Source organism: Siphateles boraxobius, unplaced genomic scaffold (genome assembly GCF_051911475.1).
Source record: "Siphateles boraxobius isolate OS27281-9 unplaced genomic scaffold, OSU_SipBor_1 41, whole genome shotgun sequence".
Classification (NCBI taxonomy): Eukaryota; Metazoa; Chordata; class Actinopteri; order Cypriniformes; family Leuciscidae; genus Siphateles; species Siphateles boraxobius.
In genome coordinates this window covers 28,191,527-28,212,669 of record NW_027509042.1, presented here as the reverse complement: position 1 = coordinate 28,212,669, position 21,143 = coordinate 28,191,527, and the positions used below count along the sequence as shown (strand labels likewise).

The following is a 21,143-nucleotide window of genomic DNA, read 5'->3' as shown; positions in this document are numbered from 1 at the left end:
GCTTAACCCTCCACGCCATCTTACTGTACCCTCCTGGGACCTATCGACGGTCCTTCGGGCCCTCAAGGGACCCCTCTAAAACCGCTCTAGCTCAAAACTGCACTTCTGCTAGCCCTAGCATCAGATAAGCGCATGGGGGACCTTCAAGCGCTCTCTATCAGCGCTTCCTGTCTGGAGTTTGGCCCGGGCGACTCTAAAGTCATCCTCAAACCAAGACACGGCTATGTGCCCAAAGTGCTTTCAACCCCGTTCAAAGCACAAGTAATCACGCTCTCTGCTCTTCCCAGATTGGAAGACAAACAGCAATTACACCTACTCTGCCCGGTCCGAGCTCTGAGGATACATGTTGAGCACTCCGCTCATTACAGACAGTCGGAGCAGCTCTTTGTGAGCTTCGGTGGTCACACCTAAGAGTTTCCGATTACGAAGCAAAGATTATCCCGATGGCTGGTGGATGCTATCGCTTTAGCATACGCCTCTATGGGCCTGCAATGCCCCATAGGCGTAAGAGCTCACTCCACTCCCGGCTGGTCCTCGCCGTCTACCTTCGCCAGGTTTTATAACTTGGAAGTCCCTGCACTGCAGGCACATATCCTTTCTGTGTGATTGAAGCCGGCCTCGGTGAGCCCTGCCCATCATACTTTGGGTCTTTTGCCCGTTCAACACGTCATGTCAAAGGCCCTTGCTTCGGACCCTTATACAAGCGTCCAAACTTGGGTATCAACATGTCGTTGCGCTTATCATAGCACGGCTTGATAGGATTGGTTCCCCATAGCATATAGCTATGCAATATGACTGACCATTCGAAAGGGAACGAGCCCTTTTAGCCTACAGCCCTATTAGCCTACAGGTTTGCATAGAGTTTGTTTATTCCCTGTGCAATTTTATGTAAAATGAGGAATACAGAATCTTAGATTTGTTTTATATAAATAAATCGCAGCGTCACTGTGTACAATTCAAAAATGAATAGTAAATAGTGCAAAATAAATTCAGAACAGAATTTTTCTTGCAGACCCACTGCATCTCTTTCAGCAAGTTTCTTTTGTCTTCCTCGCTGACAAGCGCCGAGTATCTCTCGGATTTAAACATTTCGGGGAGGAAACACTTTATTAAAGGTGTTTCAATAAACTTCATTAAAGTTTATTGAAGGAATTAAATAATTTACATGTCATAGTATTTTTGTCATAAAAGCTTATTAAATGTAAAATATTTCAATTTATAATTTCAGTCCTAGCCTACTGTTGGATAATATTTGTTGCTTTCATTGTAGGCTAGATTTATATTCTAAATGAGGTGGACAGTAACAAAGTACTTTACTTAAGTACACTTTTTGAGTATCTGTACTTTACCTGAGTGTTGTTTTTTTCTGGAAACTTTTTACTTTAACTGCACTACATTTGAAAGACAAATATCGTACTTTTTACTCCATTACATTTCTGTCAAGGTCCTTGAGTAGAAAGTAGACATCAGTCAGGGGATGATTTTGGTTGCAGGGGTTGCATATTGGTTGGAAATGAAAGTCGGTCGTTTTTGACTGCACTTATTCAATCTCACATTCAATCCCACTACTGGAACTGTGTTCTAAAAATAAATTTGATATTGATATGAGGGTAGGTAGGCAGGCATAGATTCAGAGGCGTAATGTAAGTATTACATACAGCAATGCATCAATAATAAAACAATGCATGCATTTACTTTTTACATCTGATACTTAAGTAAAAGTACAGAAGTACTCGTTTTTAAAAGTATTTAAGTAAAAATCGGTCTTTACAATTTTCACTTGTAACAGAGTAATATTTGACCAGTAGTATCTGTACTTTCACTCAAGGAAATTGTGTACTTTGTCCACCTCTGTCTAAATGTAGGCAAAATAATCATGGTGTAACAAATCAATGTGTTTTAGAACTGCAGGACACACAAAACTCTGCATTAAAAAAATCAGCAGCATGTGTTTGTTAGAGATTTCAACCGTGTCATTGACATTGCTGACTAATGCTCTACCACTCAACTACGAATTGACTTTCTGTGAAATGTCCAAAAGTTCCCTTTTCCAATCAAGAATAGGATTCCAATCAAGTAATAGGAATAGTCATAAGAAATCAACAACACAAAAACCCAAAACAAATCAAGAAAGTAAAGATTAGAAGATGCATATGACACCACCTGGACATATGGGATTTATGTAACAGAAGTTTTCAAGTTCAAATAGGAAATTTTATGCCTAATTTTAATGCACAAGAACAAGGAGTACCTCAGGGCAGCATCCTTTCTCTTACATTGTTTATGATTAAAATGAATAGTATTGTAAATGTTATTGTACCAAATGTAATGTGTAGTTGATGATTTTTGTATATTCTTTTGGGGGGGGGGGTGTATGTACATAATTGAAAGCCAGTTGCAATTATGTATAAACAAAGCAAATGAATGGTCAGTTGAAAATGGTTTTAGATTCTCTAAAACTAAAATTGTTTGTATTGACTTTTGTCTTTTGCGGTCCTTGCATCATGATCCGCAACTATTTATTTACTGAGAGCCCATCAAAGTTGTCAAAGAAGCTACTTTTATTGGTTTACTAGTATGGGATGATAAAATAACTTTTATTCACCACATAAAGTATCTAAGGAACCGATGTCTAAAAGCATTGAATATTATTAAGGTACTAGAAAAAACTAAACGGGGTGCTGATTGCACAGCTCTTTTGCGGCTATATAGACTGTTGGTTCGTTCTCGGCTGAATTATGGGAGCATAGTTTATAACTCTGCTAGAAAATCATATTTGGAAATGCTAGGTACTGTTTACCATCAAGGATTGAGACTTGCCTTAGGGGCTTTCAGGACCTCTCCAGTTCAAAGTCTATACACAGATGCAAATGAACCATCTCTTCAATTTAGACGCTTGATTGCATCCCTTCAATATGCAATCAAGATAAAGACAAATCAACATAATCCAGCATACACGTACATTTTCTACCCACAATGTTTACATCTGTATGATGCTAGACCCAGTTATATAAGACCCTTTGGAATACGAATAAGACCTCATATAGAAAACTTGGATATAAATCTTGACAATCTAAGCCAGATTCACTTCTGTCCAGTTCGTAAAAGTTATGTATCAATTTGGAATTGTCCTGTGAATGCCAAATCCTACCCTCGGACATAAATCCATTAATCAACCGATATATATATATGAGAGAAATGGCAAGCAGAATAGGTAGAATGTCAAAATAACATTATTTAAAATAAATTCTATGGTTGGTAAAAGATGTCTACTCTTTTAAATCAAGAAACGACCAAGTTGTATTTACAAGGTGTTGGATAGGTCATACTAGACTGACTCAAGGGTGAAGAAACACCAAAATGTCAATACTGTCTTACCAACTTGATTGTGAAACATATACTTTTTGACTGCCCACTCTTTAATGTTACGAGACAGCGCTTTTTATCAGGACAACGTTACTATTTATGGATCCAGAAGTTTTTATTTATTTATTTGTTTAAAGTTTTTGGCACAAGTATATTTAAAGAATATTTTATAGAATTGTACTCATTGTGTACATCGACACATTTTTTTTTCTGAGTTGAATTTTATTAAATATTTGTATTTATGATATTATGTTGTTAAATGTTTAATATCTATCTGCCATGTAATAAGCTGATATGGCAATACACTCAAATACTACTAATAAAAAATAATAATAAAAAAATATAGCTGCAAGCAGCAATAAACAGGGTTCAAGCATTTAAGACCTTCATGCCAACTATGCTGTTGGGCTCTAGGCCGAACCGAAATGTAGGTCTGAAACCATAAAATATCCATGATGGAGAATACGCAAATGATATAAATCTATAGTTCCAGTCAAAATCCGTTGTTCTCTATATCTACACAGTTTTGTGAAGTTTCTACTTTGTGCACACAATATATAGACATGTTACTCACAATGTAATACAGGCAATTTACCATAGGAAAAACATGTTTTTTAAGCTTTTTAACAGTTATAGCGCCACCTACGGTCTGATCTCCATAAATGTTTGCATGCTTGTTTACTATGTTATGTCACATATGCCCACCAATTTTTGTGAAGTTCCGAATTTCCGTTTAGGTTTTATAGGCTTTCGACTGCATTTTGCCACGCCCATTTCCTAAATGACCCATTTATAGCCATCCAAATGCATAAGTTCAACTTTTTTTTCATAATTATTCATCTAGAGAGTCCAGAGAATTGTCCAAGACTGGTTTGGTTCCGATCGGGCAAAAACCTAGGACTAGTTTACAAAAGTAGGTTTTTAACATAATTGTGAATATTTAATGAACGATTTGATTGACAGCAATGGTTCTTAAGGCATAGTTGTTCAGTATGAGGAGGTCTATCATATGATATGCATATTGTATGGATGTGTATAACACCCCGTGATTACAGATCTGTAAAACTCGTTAGCGCCAATTAGTGGCCGATTTCTTTCAAAATTCTTACAGATTTCTAGGGCTATGAGTCGAACCTAGGACTAGTTCGCAAAAGCAGGTTTTTGACAAAATTCTAAATGGTGGAAAATTTATTATGGTGGAAATAAAATCAGAAATATACGTTTTGTTCGCCATGAGGTCTGGATTATAGTGATATAAGTCACTTGAGTCTACGACTCAATGAAATAATGGATAGGAAATCAAGTAAAATTCATTTTGATACACGTGACTCATTTTTAACTATTTTTTAAACCATATGAAATTTGAAATTATTTAAATGATTTTTTCATAAAGTTTCATAAAGGTTGGCAGGACCAGTTTGCCTCATCTTTAATATCATTATTGAAAAATTGATTTTTCCTTTAGCTTCGGAAGATGCAAAGGTTAGGCTATTCATCAACAGAAAAATGCAGCACTGGATTTTAATAGTCATAATAGTCGACCATTAAGTTTGCTACCAGATCTTAGTAAAGTATTGAAAATGATAGTTTGTGAGCAAATTCAATTGTTCTTTAGGGAGAATTATTTGCCCTCTTATTTTTAGCATTGATATTGAGAGAGCACAGATTGATGACAATAACTTAGTAGGAGCAGTATTGTTAGATTTTAGCTCAGTTTTTGATGTACTGGATTATAAATTATTCCTGGATAAACTGAAATGTTACAAATTTACTTCTCATACTGTACATTGGTTTAAAAGTTAATTGTCTAATTGGACAATGTGTATTTTATAATGGCAGTTATTCAGATGTGAAAGAGTTGCAATGAGGTGTGCCTCAAGGAAGTTGTTTAAGACCAATGATCTTCCTCTTGTTTAAAAGTGTGTTGAAAGTCATGTATGCAGATGATAAAACATTATATTTACCTGCAACATTAATTAAGTAGTTCTCTACTGCTTTGGATGAGGAAATTGTAACCTTCCTGGGCTGCCCACAGGCCTGCCCTCGTAGAGGGCGCCCCAAACTGAGTTGGAGGCGTCTGTTGAGATTACTTTTCATTTCGAGATCGTTCCCAGATCCACGCCTGAATGGTACCAGTATGCCACCTTCCAGGGTTCCAGTGCTGTAACACAGCTCTGGTTCACCTTGAGGCGAAAATGGCCCGAGGTCCACGCTCGAAGCGGGACCCGCGCTTTCAGCCAGTGCTAGAGGGGGCTCATATAAAGCAGACCCGGACGAAGCACTGCCAAAGCCATTAGACCTAGCATCCTCTGAAATCTCTTGAGAGGGAGAATACTGCCGACCTTGAAAAAGGCTATTGAGAGTTGTATCTGCAGCGCTTGCTGTGTCGTCAGCCGCGCTTATCATTGATACAGAGTCTTAAGTCTGTTCCCAGAAAGGAGATTGTCAGTCTGGGAGACAGCGAACTCTTGGTCCAGGTGATCTGGAGACCCAAGGCTTGTAAATGTGTGAGTAATACAGCCCTGTGCGCTATCAGTTCTGCCTCTGACTGGGCTAGAATTAGCCAGTCGTCCAAATAGTTCAGACGGGGCGAGCGCCGCGTCCATGCACTTCATGAATGTACGAGGTGCTAGGGACAGACTGAACGGCAGGACGGTGTACTGATAGTTCTGACCCTCGAAGGCGAATCGTAAGAAAGGCCTGTGATGGGGCGTTATCTGAATCTGAAAATAGGCATCCTTCAGATCCACTGAAATAAACCAGTCCCTTGGGCGAATTTGCGCGAGGATTTGTCTGGTCGTGAGCATTTTGAACGATCTCCGCAAGAGGGCTCTGTTCAAGCGTCTGAGATCTAGGATGGGTCTGAGACCGCCATCCTTTTTAGGGACAAGGAAATATCTGCTGTAGAAACCCGAAGCGCTCTGTGTCAGAGGAACGGTTTCTATAGCACCTTTTCCCAGCAGTTTCGCTATCTTGGCACGAAGTAGATGTGTTGCTTCGTTTTTTACCGTAGTTTCGACCCTGGCCCGTAAGCGTGGGGGTCTGCGAGCGAACTGCGGCGAATAGCCCCGCTTTATAGTGTTCAGTACCCACTGTGACACGCCCGGGATCATTTCCCATGCTTTCATACTTAAAGCTAGGGGGAGAATGATATCTGGGCTCTGGCCGCTGCGTGTGTGTGGCACATAGCATGCGGTGTTTGCATGTGGGCACGCGCTCTGAGAGGGGCGCGCGCTCTCTACACACAACGCAAACTGAGTGCGCGTGTCACAGAGCGAGCCGTGCTTATGTGTAGGGGTGAACACTGGGTAGTGGTTAGTGGGCACAAAACCTACATTTATAACATCCTCGGCATGAGCCGGGTAGTGTGTCACATGGCAGACAGTGTTTGTGAGTAGGGGTGAGCACTGCATAGTGGGCACACTTTCTACATTTAGAACACGTGCGGCATGAGCCGGATTTATTGGGGTGGGCCGTGAATGAGTGTGTGACACTGAACGGGCCATGCTTATGTGTAGGGGTGAACACTGGGGAGTGGGCACATTTCCTACAATTACAGCATCTTCGGCGTGAGCGGGACAAACAGACAAATGCTCTTTGCGATTTATCTGGGTAAATCTCTGAGGGGTCAGGAAGACTTTGACCCGATGCTGAGAGGGGCTCTGCAAGAGCCGCATTTGGTGAAATGAGGCATTTGAAACAACGCCTCAGCTCTTTTAGAGAAGTGAGTTCGCGGGGCGAACACACAAGCAAATATAGGAAAGAATTTAATACAAAATTAAGGATAATTTTTGGCTTCAGTATTCTCGAGAAAGGAGGTTTTCCCGTAGCGTAAGCTAGCTTATGCAACACGAGAGTACTCTCATAAGAGAAAAAGGATACACCAGCCGATCATGTTCACATAGGAAAAAAAACAGAGAACAAGAGAACCCAGCCTTGCAAAACACAAGGCAAACATACAATAATTAATTTCGGATTCAACATTTCCATAACAGCGGCCTACTCAACTCAACTAATATCAAATCATTTCTGAAATTGACACATCTTTCATATGATATCATGTGATAAAAAAAGCACTCACCAAAATGAGATTTCATTGCATATGCACTTGATTGTTTCCACTTCACTTTTTTCTCTCTGATGACAACACTCCAGGCTGACGCACCCAAAGTTTCCAAGTGCACTCAATCACAGTTCCCGTTAGATTATGATTATCGTTTAGTGCAAGGAGTTTCTGTAGAAATGATCTGTGCTGCTAGATGTTCTCATCAGATTCTCTTGTCTGTTCATGCTGACGGTGCGGGCGTGACCTGTAGGCGGGCCTTATGAATATGCCACTACTGTTGGCTCTCATGGGTGTCAGTCACTAGAGCACAATCAGAGATTGGATGAATCGCGTTTCTTTCTAGAACACTTTAATTCTTTCTTTTTCTTAACTTTTCCAACTCTTAACTCATTTACTGGTGGCCTGGGTTACAACTGTATTTCTAAAATTGTGCAAACAATGGTTCTTGCTTAGATTATTGTCCAGTGGTGTGGTCGAGTGTATCAAGTAAAGACAAAAAATTTAACTAATTGGAAAATTACAATTAGTCCAGAACAGAGCGACACAACTCACTTTGAACGGTAATAAAACGGCTAACATAATAAGAATGCACTGGTGAAGGATTGTCTCTCTGCTTTGTTTTATAAGAAATATTTCTGTGTCTAGAGTTCCTAATGTCCTGTACTCTCAACTTTTGTATAGTAGTTCTAGTCATAAGTTTAACACCAGGCATGTGTAAAAGGGATGTTTTTTTTTATTTCCTGATTCGAAAACCACTGCAAAACAACGGACTGAAGTGTATAGAGGAATGAAAATATGGAATGATTTACCATTCCTATTACACATTTTTTAAAAAGAAAAATGAGTTTTAAAAAACTATTTAAAGGAACATTTGATGGCACAATATATAGTAAACTGTTGATTTTGCTATTTGGAATGAATATTGGGTTAGTATGTTTCATTGACTTGATTTTTTATTGTTGTTGATTAAATGTAGTTTTGTATTTTTTACTTGTTGGGACCCTAGGAAGAGTAACCACTGCCTAGGGTTTTTGCCTGATCGGAGCCAAAACCACTGCATATAAAAGTGGTGTAGATCAGGCAAGATGTTGTGCTATAACTGTAAAAAAAAAAATGAAAAACATTTCTCCTTAGTAAATTGCCTGTATTGGCTGTAAATGGTCTTTTCCATCTATGCCATAAGTGTATTTGTTTATTTGGATCCCCATTAGCCACTAGGCTATAGCACAGTTATAGCACAACATCTTGCCTGATCTACACCACTTTTATTAGGTGTCCTCAAAGTGTGCCCATACATGTGTCAAATCTGTTGTAAATATCTCATTTCGTTTTGAAGTTTAGACACTTATTTATGAGAGCATAAAAATAATTCATGACATTTAATTGGATTTTTTTTTGTCAGTTCCTATCATAATTTTGACATTTTTATGTTATTGTTTAGTTATTGACCTATATTTTCAAATTTCCTGTGGTGTTTGTCTTGTTCGGACTAACTGTTTCGAAGATAATCGCAAGTTTTTTAAGCCCTAAATGACACTGTTATACAAACCATAAGGCGAAACCTGCCATGTTTGGTATCGTTGGACTCGGTAAGGATTCAGGAGTTTAAGGAGGTCACTTCTGTGAAAACGGTGGCTTGAAACTTCTCAGGCTCCCTCAGGGCATTGTACCGATGACGCATACTGAGTTTTTTGAGATATGCCAATGTTCTCATAGACTAACATGGCACCCTGTGCCATGATAATCTATGAGAACATTGGCTTATCTCAAAAAACTCAGTATGCGTCATTGAATGCCAATTTTCACTGAATGCCAATTTTCATCGGACTAACGGTTGGGTGCGGTTAAAGCCATTTTCATGATTTTTTTACCCTGTTATAGTGCCACCAAGTGGCCAATCATCGCGATTTTTTTATGTCACCTCAGATTGAGTTCATGAACATGTGTCCCGAGTTTAGCGAAAATATCTCTTTCCGTTCACAAATTATAGTAAAAGTGGACTTGGACGAATCGAGCATTTTGGTTCCCCTTAGCGATCGTGAATTGACATTTCAATTTTTTTTGATGATTATTGACATTCACTGTCCAGAGATTGTTTTGCATTGGTTTTGTCTCCGATCAGGCAAAAACCCTAGAAGTAGATTGCAAAAGTAGTTTTTTCGAAAAACCTAAATCTTCTCAGAATTGGAGCCCGGAAGGGCATGTCCGCCTTGAGCCAAGGATTCCAACGATGTAAGACACTTGAGCCTACGACCAACGGTTTAGGAGTTATGAGCCATTTCGTACTTTTGAATGCTGTAGCGCCCCCGTCAGGCCGATCGAGGCGGGCCTTGGTGACGTTGTAGGCGGTGTGAGTACTACCAGCCCTCAAAGTTTCAAGTCTCTACGACTTACGGTTCGGTCTGCCTGATCAGTTTTAGATGGAGAATGTTGCATCATGGGAAAATTAACAATAACAATAGGGTTTCAGCACTACGTGCTTGAACCCCTAATAAAAAGGGCCTAAAAAAGCCTATAAAAAAAAACTATAGGGTCTGAGCACTTGACGCTTGAGCTGCTGGTTACAAAATCTTTATCAAGCCTTTTAACATGTGCCTCAGAGAGGAAAAAGGTTGCTTTTTGCATTTTCAACTCATTTATCATGGAAATGGGGTGCATTTTGGTGTGAATTTTTTTCGACCTTTTAAACTGTAATAAATCCACTGATGGCCCGATCACCGTAAAAATTTGCACGCTTCTTTAGAATAATATGTCGCACATGCTCAGCTAATTTGGTGAAGTTCTGCGCAGAGCAGATCATTTTTCAGTCATTTAAATGTAATTTTGCATAGGATATAGAACATTTTTCACCTTTATAACAGTTAAAGTGACACCGATGGCCCGACGTCCATGAAAGTTTCCAAGCTTCTTTAGGATCACGTGACGCATGTGCACGCCCGATTTTGTGAGGAGGTATGCAAATCAGGCAGGAAGGGGGCCGCTTTCAGCCATTTCATGGGATTTACCATAGAAATAAATCATTTTGACACCTTTTTAACAGTTATAGCGCCACCGAGAGCCCAGTCGCCGCGTCCTTTTTCATGCGACCAAAGAATGAGCTCTTGCATAGGTGTGCTGAGTTTGGTGAAAATATCTCGTTAACAATAGGGTTTAAGCACTACATGCTTGAACCCCTAATAAAATCCTAACAATTACAATAGGGTTTCAGCACTTCGTGCTTGAACCCCTAATAAAAATCCTAACAATAGGGTTTCAGCACTTTGTGCTTGAACCCCTGAAAAAATAACATCAGTGGCATCACTAGGTTTTCTGGACCCCTTGTACAGTTTATTGGGTGGGGAAACATTGTTGTCCAAACCCACTTTTTCCCACTAGCAATGGGCCTGGATATCAGTGTTGTCTGTCTTTGATGTTGCAATTGGTGTTTTCACATAAAGGCTAATTATTTTTCCTTGCATAGGTGGAGTTGCTGCGCCTGAAGAGAAGCCCAGTAAAGAGACTCCACCACGGGGATTTCGTGAGCTTAAAGAAGCCCTTAAGATTTTAGAAAGTTTAAAGAACATGACAGTTGAGCAGCTCTGGACCGGATCACCCACTTCACCCACTGCCGGACCATCAGCCGCAACTGCTGCCACAACCCCCGCTGATGCCAAACCCACAAAAGAAAAACGCTTTCTGGATGATATTAAGAAACTTCAGGAAAACCTGAAAAAGACTCTAGACAATGTGGCCATTGTAGAAGAGGATAAAATGGAGGCTGCTATAGAGGAGGAGAGGGTGATGGTGCCACTGCTAGCTGAACCACAGATGCCTGTGCGTTCTGAGTGGCCTAGTGACACGCCAGTTTTGTGTCAGCAGAGTGGAGGCAAACCAGGTGTCACCTTCACCAGTGCTAAAGGGGAAGTGTTTTCCGTTTTGGAATGGGCACCAGGTACTTACTGTACACCAAAGTTTTTTATTTTATTTTAGATAACATTAGAATTATTAGGGCTGCCCCCTAATATTCAACTAATCATTAGTCAACTAGAAAAGCCTTAGTCGACAATATTATTAGAAGTAGTTTTATTTATATAGCACCTTTCCGTAGCTCAAGGTTGCTTTACATTGTACATTACAATACATTTACACAGCCTTACACCATTACAAACACATGGTCACATTATCCAAAATACATGTTAAATAGTTAAATAGACTGTGCCAAATGCAGCGCTTAGATCGAGAAGAATCAAGATGTTTATTAAACCTGAATCCATGGACAAAAGAATCGTTAACCACCCGAAGAAGTGCAGTTTCAGTGCTATGAGATGGGCAAAATCCTAACTGAAAAGGTTCAAAAAGACCATTTACATCTAAATATGATCGCAATTGCAAAGCCACAACCTTTTCAAGGATTTTGCAAGAAAGTTAAGTTAGATTTTGGCCTGTAATTATCCTTGTTTAGATGGTCAAGGCCTGTTTTTTTTTAAGAATCGGGGTCACCGCAGGCATTTTTAATTCTGCTGGAACTAGGGCGGAAGTCAAACTACAGTTTATGATATGTGTTATGAAGGGTGCAACCTCGAGGAAACACATCTTAAGCAAAACAGTAGGTGTAGGATCAATTCGGCAGGATGTGGAATTTGACTACTCCTGTTGCCATAAGTAATCTAACTGTGAAGTCTGAGGAAAAGCAGAGAGATAGTTTGTTGAATAAGCTGAATCAGATTATCTGATTCAGCTCATAAAACTTTTTATCTTGAGTCACACCCCTCATAGAAGTGACTCAAATGATCATTTGAGTCACTTGTATATGAGGGGTGTCTTTGGTAATGGATTCAGTGATTGACTTCGTTTGTCTGAAAAGAATAAGGAAAAACCATTTTGAAGCACCCCAGAGCCCGAAATAACATGTTGTGGTGGATTAGTGAGTTTGTTAACCATAGCAAAGAGTGATTTGGGCCTGCACGTTGAATTCCTAATGGTAGAAGAGAAATAAGAGGATATTGCATTGTTGAGGTCTGTACGGTAGTTGAGCAAATGTTCTTTAAAAGCCAGAGAATGGAAAATGAGTCCAGTTTTCCTGACAGTCGATTAGTCACAGAAAAAAAAACTCCAGAGGAAGTGACAATGTCCATGAGGGACAGATCGTTAACGGCAGGTCCTTGTGGTAATAACCGTATGTCAGTCAGGTAATCCAACATTTGCATATCATCCATTGACCTCAAATATGGCTTATCATTTGAAACATGTCAGTAACTTGGCTGCTCGCTCTAACGTCAACCTAGATAAATGTGTGCTATTATTAGGCGCATATCCAAGTGTTTTTGCAGAGTGTAGAATCTAGAGTATAGCGCGCTTTACTATCTGACATGGAGGTGCCACTGCGATCCCTTGCATTTTTTTCCTGACAACAGCGGAAACAACTTAAAATACAAATTTTTGACATACTCGGGTCATTTTTGGTCATACAGTGTTTTGTTCCCTCTCCAGTCTAGGGTATTTTAAAGAGGGAGTAACCATAAAAAAAAAAGATATAACCAAAAAGAATTGACTAAATAAATGTGAGAAATCTCCTTTTCCTCTATAACAGCTCTAATTGTCCTTCACCTTTATGTACAAAAGATTTACACAGCACCCTTTGATTTACACCTGGTCACAAAAGGAAACTGAAAGAGTATGCTTAATTAGTTGTTACTTTTTATTAAAGGCTTAATCAATATATTTATAAAACAAACAAAGATCAATAAACAGGTAAACAAATTAAAATAATAACCAGATCGTCAGTAGAGGGCCAGGCCAATATAACAAACAAAACAGGGGCTTCCTAAAGTTTAAACCCAGTTAAATTCCCTAACAAAAAGAAATCAAAATTAAAGACAGTTATCTTACCTCTCTCCCTGACTAACGAAAAATAAACAGGAGAAAAGTTTATGAGTGGATAATCCAAACAAATTGGCGCCCGTCTCCCTACACGGTTTTACTCTTCAAACTCACAAAGTCTAAAGAGTCACTGTACTCAAGACAACAGATTTCACAAAAGTTTTACAACTGCAGTTAACACCAATGTGTCTGGGATAGCTGAAGAGGGATTCCTCCTGAACCCAGTTTCTTTGCAGCTTTATACACACTTCTACTAATTAGCATCAGCTGCGGATGGTTTGGAGTGCTGCATGGCAGAGAGAGAGAGAAACAGAAGGAGGGGGAAAAAAACATCACCAGCACAACATACAGATAAGAGAGATAACATCATTCTACTTTTGTCTAAACTCACAATAACAAGAAAAAGTTGTGCCTTTGTAAAATAAAGAAAACAAACAGGTTGCACTTTCTGTCGTCTCGGTCTCTGTGAACTTGAGCGCATCAAAAAAATAAACCAAAACTCAGTGTATATTTGCCTCACAGACATGAGAAATATATTTTTAGAAAACTTCAAAAACTTTTTTCACGACACATTCATACTTTTGCTGGTGCGCTGTGGCAAGCTTTATGCGCACGCTTGAGTGCTGATTAGGCTATGTATTATATATAGGTAATTAAAGGCTCATTATCATGATTTATTTATATGGCTTATTAATATACGCGTGCGATTAGTTGACTAATCGCTTAAATGAAAAATTTTTAGTCGAGGGCAGCCCTGAGAATTATTGACTTGCTACTATATATTTTCATGAAAGTGCCGCCTTATATGAACAATAGGTAATTATTTATTATAGAAATGGTCATTTAAAGGTGCTCTAAGCGATGTCATGCGTTTTTTTGAGCCAAAACATTTTTTGTCACATACAGCAAACATCTCCTCACTATCCGCTAGCTGCCTGTCCCCTGAACACACTGTAAAAAACGCAGTCTCTGCAGACACCCCAGGCTCTAAAAACGTCAACAAAAACAAACTGGGCTAACCCGCACCACGAAACATAACAAACTGTTCCAGTCAATAACCGACAAGAAGGGTTTGGGGGGTTAGTGAGCGGATGAGGAGGAGGAGGAGGGAGGGTCTAGCTAGCCTCCGTTTTGTTTGACAATACTTCGAACGTCAACAAAAAGTGACGTCACCCAACATCGCTTAGAGCACCTTTAAGAGGTATCTTCTTGAACAAAAATCATCACATCAATTTCATACAGCACTTGTATGATAGTTTCATTCTAGGAGCCATTTAAAAATTACCCCTCTTTCTTGCCATAGACACCCACTCTTTTAAAAAAATGGAATTCCAGCCAGCAGAGGCAAAGAAGTTCTTTAGCACTGTAAGGAAAGAAATGGCCCTGCTGGCCACCTCTCTGCCCGATGGCATCATGGTGAAGACTTTTGAGGACAGAATGGTAAATTTTCCTTGCACACAACATATTTATGAACTCTTCCTAGTATTTATTTTGATTGTTGCGTTTATTTTATTTTACAAAGTATGGAAACCAATTGTGAAAATTCCATCAAAAGTTCCTCTTTTCTTTGATTAACCTTTCCTGTTGTTTTCTTCAGGACCTTTTCTCAGCTTTCATTAAGGGCCCTAACCGCACACCCTACGAGGATGGACTCTTCCTCTTTGATATTCAGCTTCCTAATATCTATCCTGCTGTTCCTCCTCTCTTCCGTTACCTGTCTCAGTGCAGCGGCCGACTTAATCCCAACCTCTATGACAATGGGAAGGTTTGTGTCAGTCTTCTCGGCACCTGGATTGGAAAGGTGAGCTGACCTACTTTCTTTTCTAATTTCTGACTGGTATGTTTCTGATTTTCAACTAGCCACCTCTTTGCACTCCCTTTGGTCATTCTTCTTTGTTACTATGTTGCATGAATAAACTTTTTGTCCTTCCAGGGAATCGTATCCCAAATTAGTTACTTTTGACCATTTTCTAATGTCTCTCTGACCTTTGGAATGAAATGGCCCATTTTTTTGCTATTGTATCTGCAAGACTATGAATAACATGTTATGAGTGACTAACATTTTTATCCATCATTAGTAGACACTTTAGTAGAAGCATTAGTAGAAATTTGATAACTTGATGAAATTTGGCTTTATCGCCAAATCCTTGATGCCCTTAACTGCATTGTATGATTATTGGTCAATGCTGACGTGTATGATTATTGGTCAATGCTGACGTGTGATTTTTGTTTCCTTTCACAGGGTACTGAAAGATGGACCAGCAAATCCAGTCTACTGCAAGTGCTTATTTCTATACAAGGTTAATTAAAAACTTATATAGTATAAAACATAGAGTATATTTTTGTGGTAATTTTTCTACCTTTATTTAGGTTGAAAACCATATTTAGGTTGAAAACCATAAGGGATCTTGTGATTAGTGCAGTAGTCAAGTCACCTTCATTTGTATAGTGCTTTTAACAATAGAGTTTGTTTAAAAGCAGCTTTACAGTGATAATAGGAAATTAAAGTAACAGATTGTTTTGGCTTTAGCTAGACAATAACTGTATTCTGGAGCTGCTGTAAAGTTAGATGATTTTGATTGATACACTTCTGTCGCAACGATCATTAGTTATTAACTTAGGGGCTGCTAACACGACACCGTTCTAACAGAAAACCCTTAATGCGATCCGGCCGCTCATTTGCACAAAACAGTGTCTGGTGGCTCGAGAACGCAAACCATGTAAAAGGTTCCAAGGTACAAGCCTTAAAATGTATAATACAGAATTTTTTATCCATTTCGCGTAGCCACGTGAACGTCCTGGTTGCGTATGCAACCCACCGTTCCCTGAAGGATAGAACGAAGGACGTAGTCAACGTCGACTGAATGGAGATCACGCCAGGGAGCCTATCATCTTCGAGTACTATTGAACGAGCCAATGGAATTGGCGTGCGTGATTCGCATCACACACTCCGCCCCAGCAGCGGGTATAAATACGGAAATGGATGCACGCACTAGTTGCTTTTCGCTGAGGAGCCGAGCGTAACCCGGAGTCAGCGGTGGTCCAGCGGTAGTGGCAAGGGGACTACGTCCTCTGTTCCCTCCTTCAGGGACCGGTGGGTTGCATACGCAACCAGGACGTTCCCTTTCAGTCGATAACTTCAGACGTAGTCGACGTCGACTGAATGGGGATAACCTTTGAAAACGCCATTAAAGCTGCCACCTTCCAGTGCCTAGACAAAAGCCTCCTGATGCCCCCGCAATTTTAAGGCGGAGAAGGACAGGGCTTAGGCCAGGGAAGTCACTGGAGCAAGCCACTTGAACCGGGCTCATGGTGATAATTGCTTCATGAGAAGGGAGCCCACGGGAAGCAGCAGTTCAAAAAGGTGTCGCCCAGCCCCCAACTCTGAATCCGTCAGCAAAGCACTCTGTCAACGCCCAGGCGGAGCACAACACTCAATATAGAGGAGCTCGACACCTAAATGGACATGAGCGTCTCGGAATATTTCACCGAAAATAAGGCAACCACATCAGTGGGCCACTTTGCTTGGAAACAGCCTTCCCTCTCTGCTGATTCCTAACAGATAAGTTGCTGGTCTGAGGTCTAAGGCTGCATTCTGTACACGCCTAACCACTATGAAGCGGACGGACAGAGAAGCCAGGGCTGGGTCTGCCTCCTCCGGGCAGCGCTTGCAGGCTCACCACCTGATCCTATTACGGGAGAGGTAGGAACCTTGGGCACAATCCAGGCTGGGGTCTCAGTTCATGAGAGTTAGCCGGCCCGAACTCCAGGCACAATACATTTACCGAAAGCGAGCAAGTCCCTACCCTCTAGCAGAGACCATGCGAGCAGGTGAAGTGATTTAACAGAATTTTTAACCCTCTGGGGTCCTATGTGTTTTTGGGGTCCTGGAGGTGTTCTGACATGCTCTAACATTTGTGCTTTTTTCAGTTATTTATAAACATGTTAATGGCAAAGGTGTAAATTCACTCTATATAGCACAAACAGGGCTACCATAATATGTTAGCAAGATGTATGTACATGTTTGTATTTTTGAGAGAATATTGTTTATGCATGGTTATTGAAAAAACTAAAACTTAAAGTCTCTGAAATAAGGCCACAAAACACATACTAAATATGTGTCCACAAGACTTTTGACTAATGGATGTTCTCGCCTAGGATTTTTGCTTCAAAATGATCTGAAAATCATCCTTCCAAATCATTCACATAAAACAATACATTGATTTAAATTTAGTAAAACACTTTTTGTTTGGAAAGGCAATATGCGAAATGGGCGTGACTCATTTATAATGGTCTGATTCACACCTGTGAAGACAAAAGACCTGCTTAATGAGCCTGCATAATGAGCTTTTCACAGGTGTGTCACTGAGACACAAGAAAGAATACAAGGACACAAGAAAAGAAATGTGTATATATACTACAAAATTGGTTCACAGTTGGAAACATCTATAAAAAAATAGTATTTTTCCACTTGTATTTTTGCTTGCAAATTGTATAATATCCAAGGTGAACATTTCTAGTAATTGTGTAGTTAATTCTCATACTGTATTTTCAGAAAGTTTTGGATATGTATCCTCTCCCCAAATTTGTCACTAATAAAACACAATACAAATAATTTGAAGAGAAGGCTTATATTGACCTTTTAAGATTTTGTTTACATCTACCTTGTAAATATATTATTTGCTATTTTATTAAAAAGGTTACAATTACAGCAACAATTAAAATAACAATATTTCAAGTGTAGCCTAATATTTCTTTGTAAAAACTAAAGTATACATTTTATCATACATATTTCAAAGTTAAGGATTCATTAGTTTGAATAAAGCCTACATTGGAACAAACACTATAATAGCATCCTAGTTGATGACTTTATTTTTGACAAAACAAACATAGCCTAATATATTTAACATTTGAGCAGAAATTGGTGAACAAAAGCTTATTCAATGTGGCAGTAGTCTATAGTTTAGGCTACAGTAAACAGTTAATAATCTATCCAAAAACTAGTCAACGAAATGTTGTCTTTCATATTTCTTCTGTAACGTAGGCATATCGTTTGTTGTTTTTATGAGCCTATATTAGGGCATATAAATATAAATTTGCAGTTTAATACGTTGCTAATACAAAGACATTTTAACGTTATTTCAACATATTTCAGTCGATTTTCACTCATCTCAGTATAGCAATAGGGTTTGGTAAAAACTGTTCAGTTCATTCATTCACACACAGACGCGATTCATATTTAAACAGTCTTTTTGCGGTTTACATACACTATGATAACGCGATTAGAACACTAATAAAAAAACGTACTTCTCAGATGGATATATCATATTTCTTTGTAAAAACTAAAGTATACATTTTATCATACATATTTCAAAGTTAAGGATTCATTAGTTTGAATAAAGCCTACATTGGAACAAAGACTATAATAGCATCCTAGTTGATGACTTTATTTTTGACAAAACAAACATAGCCTAATATATTTAACATTTGAGCAGAAATTGGTGAACAAAAGCTTATTCAATGTGGCAGTAGTCTATAGTTTAGGCTACAGTAAACAGTTAATAATCTATCCAAAACTAGTCGACGAAATGTTGTCTTTCATATTTCGTCTGTAACATAGGCATGTCGTTTTTTGTTTTTATGAGCCTATATTAGGGCATACATATTAATTTGCAGTTTAATACGTTGCTAATACAAAGACATTTTAACGTTATTTCAACATATTTCAGTCGATTTTCACTCATCTCAGTATAGCAATAGGGTTTGGTAAAAACTGTTCAGTTCATTCATTCACACACAGACGCGATTCATATTTAAACAGTCTTTTTGCGGTTTACATACACTATGATATCGCGATTAGAACAATAATAAAAAAAAAACTTACTTATCAGATGGATCCGTTGCTCCTCGAAATGAAAAAAAACAGTACATGTTCTGAGGTAAATGTCCCAGGATTATTCCTCACACAGCCTCGCAAGAAGAAATAGGCTACATTAATCTGATGATTACATTTGTTGTGTTATCGCGTTTATGAGGGGCGTTGACACTTTGCATGTGTTGCTTCAGATCATTTGCGTTTGAATACCGCGCGCTCTCCGTGGGCGTGTCAGATTAGCAGAATAATGAGCTAAGAGAACGATAATGAGATCGGCTGACACCTCTCTCTTTTTTAATATATTACATAAACAGAGAATATTTATTTTAGTTTTGAATTAGATATTTGAAAAGTACAAACTTAAATGATAATAAAGATATATTGCTCGTGCTTGTGTGAATAGTATTCGCTGAGCTTTGTTTAAGTTTAGAGACGTGCACCAGAAAAAAATTTAACGGAGACAGAGAGGCAGAAAGCACACCCTGTTTATTTTCTTCATTTTACAAAAGCACACGGTTTTGATGTTAATGTGAGTGTACACAAAAAAAAGAAGACCCTCTATAGTTTATAATCATGTGTTGATTTTATTTGTATGACCAAAAATGACGGAGTATTTTAAGTCTATGTTGCTGCTATGTGGAGAAAAAAAACAGCAAAACGCGCCGGCGCGTTTCTCGACCCGCGAGAGTTAACTCACTGCCTGCAGTGGCTCAGGGGCGATCTCTGCTGTGCAGTTGCACCAGAGATAAGGCCCAAGAGGATAAAGAGGGGCGCAAGGGTTTATTTTACCTTGCTCCCTCAGGAACCTGACGATCAGGACATGCTTCCCATGCTTCTGCATCATGACGTGCGTCAAGAACACAGAGGCAACATCACTTAGAGGGTGGAGGAAAACAGCCTACTCCAACCCATCTTGCAGGAAAGAGAGCACTGAAATTATCGAAAAGCTTTCAGGGTCTCCTCCGGAGAGAAGACTACACAACGACTGGTTCCACTTCTAATGCGTAAGCACACTCCTTTTTTTCTTAGGGGTGCTCGCAGAAGTGATGGTAACTACCACATGTTCCTGTGATAACCACCTGAACCTCCGCATTCAGTGTATGACCGCCCGGAATCTCCAGGGGTAGAACGCGGGTGCCATCGTGCCCCGTCCCTGAAAAAGTGTTCAGGGGAAGTCAGGAAGGCTGTTCGATGGGAACCAGGTCTGTTTGGGCCAATAAGGGGCAACTATGAAGACCTGTTCCCTCCTGACTTGGCACCGTAGGTGCAAGCAACGGGCGCAAAAGACAGGAGCACTGCTCAACACGACATGTGAAGGTCACTGCGCTTCAGGAGCATTTCTGCTCAACACTTGAGAGCGAAGAACTTCACTGAGCAACAGGAGCATTTCTGCTCAACACTGAGTGCGAAAAGGATTCACTAAGCTTCAGGAGCACTACTGCTCAACATCTGAGTGTGATGAATTCACTAGCTACAGGAGCATTGCTGCTCAACACTTGAGTGCTATGAACTTCACTGAGTTTCAGGAGCATCTCTGCTCAACATGATGAATTCATGATGAAACATGATGAATGAACATGTGATGAATTCACTGACTTGAGCAAGCGCAAGGTGAACATGAGTCGCAGTCGCTTTTAGGAGGCTCACTGGGGAAACGCATTTCTAGGGGCCCCCGGGGCAGCTGAGAGCCAGTGTCTGTCCAAGGCTAGTCCGCTCGGACAGAAACACTGGCAGGAAGACGAAACCGGAGAGGCAACTGAGCGGCCCCGGAATGGTCATAACCCAGCTGGACCCAGGGGATGGAGTCTCCACTTGCTCTTGCTATAACTGTCGTGAGGCTCGTTGGCGGCACAATTGAGTAGAGCAGGAAGAGTGGAACAAAGCATCCTCAGAAGCTTCTGACTCCAAGGAGGAGGTGACGGGTGAGTTGTGACATGCAAGGGAAGCTTGCGCAACGGTCGCAATGTCTAACAACTT

The 21,143-nt window shown here is 39.8% G+C and overlaps 1 protein-coding gene across 1 annotated transcript in view; it reads left to right on the top strand.

Moving 5' to 3' along the window:
• ube2o (ubiquitin-conjugating enzyme E2O) overlaps nucleotides 1–21,143 on the top strand; it is a 167,451-nt gene that overhangs the window by 140,169 nt on the left and 6,139 nt on the right. The window contains exons 16-19 of the mRNA XM_077199094.1: nucleotides 10,893–11,363; nucleotides 14,595–14,731; nucleotides 14,889–15,092; nucleotides 15,534–15,591. Of these exons, the coding sequence (XP_077055209.1) occupies nucleotides 10,893–11,363; nucleotides 14,595–14,731; nucleotides 14,889–15,092; nucleotides 15,534–15,591 (870 nt within the window). The remainder of the gene's footprint in view (nucleotides 1–10,892; nucleotides 11,364–14,594; nucleotides 14,732–14,888; nucleotides 15,093–15,533; nucleotides 15,592–21,143) is intronic.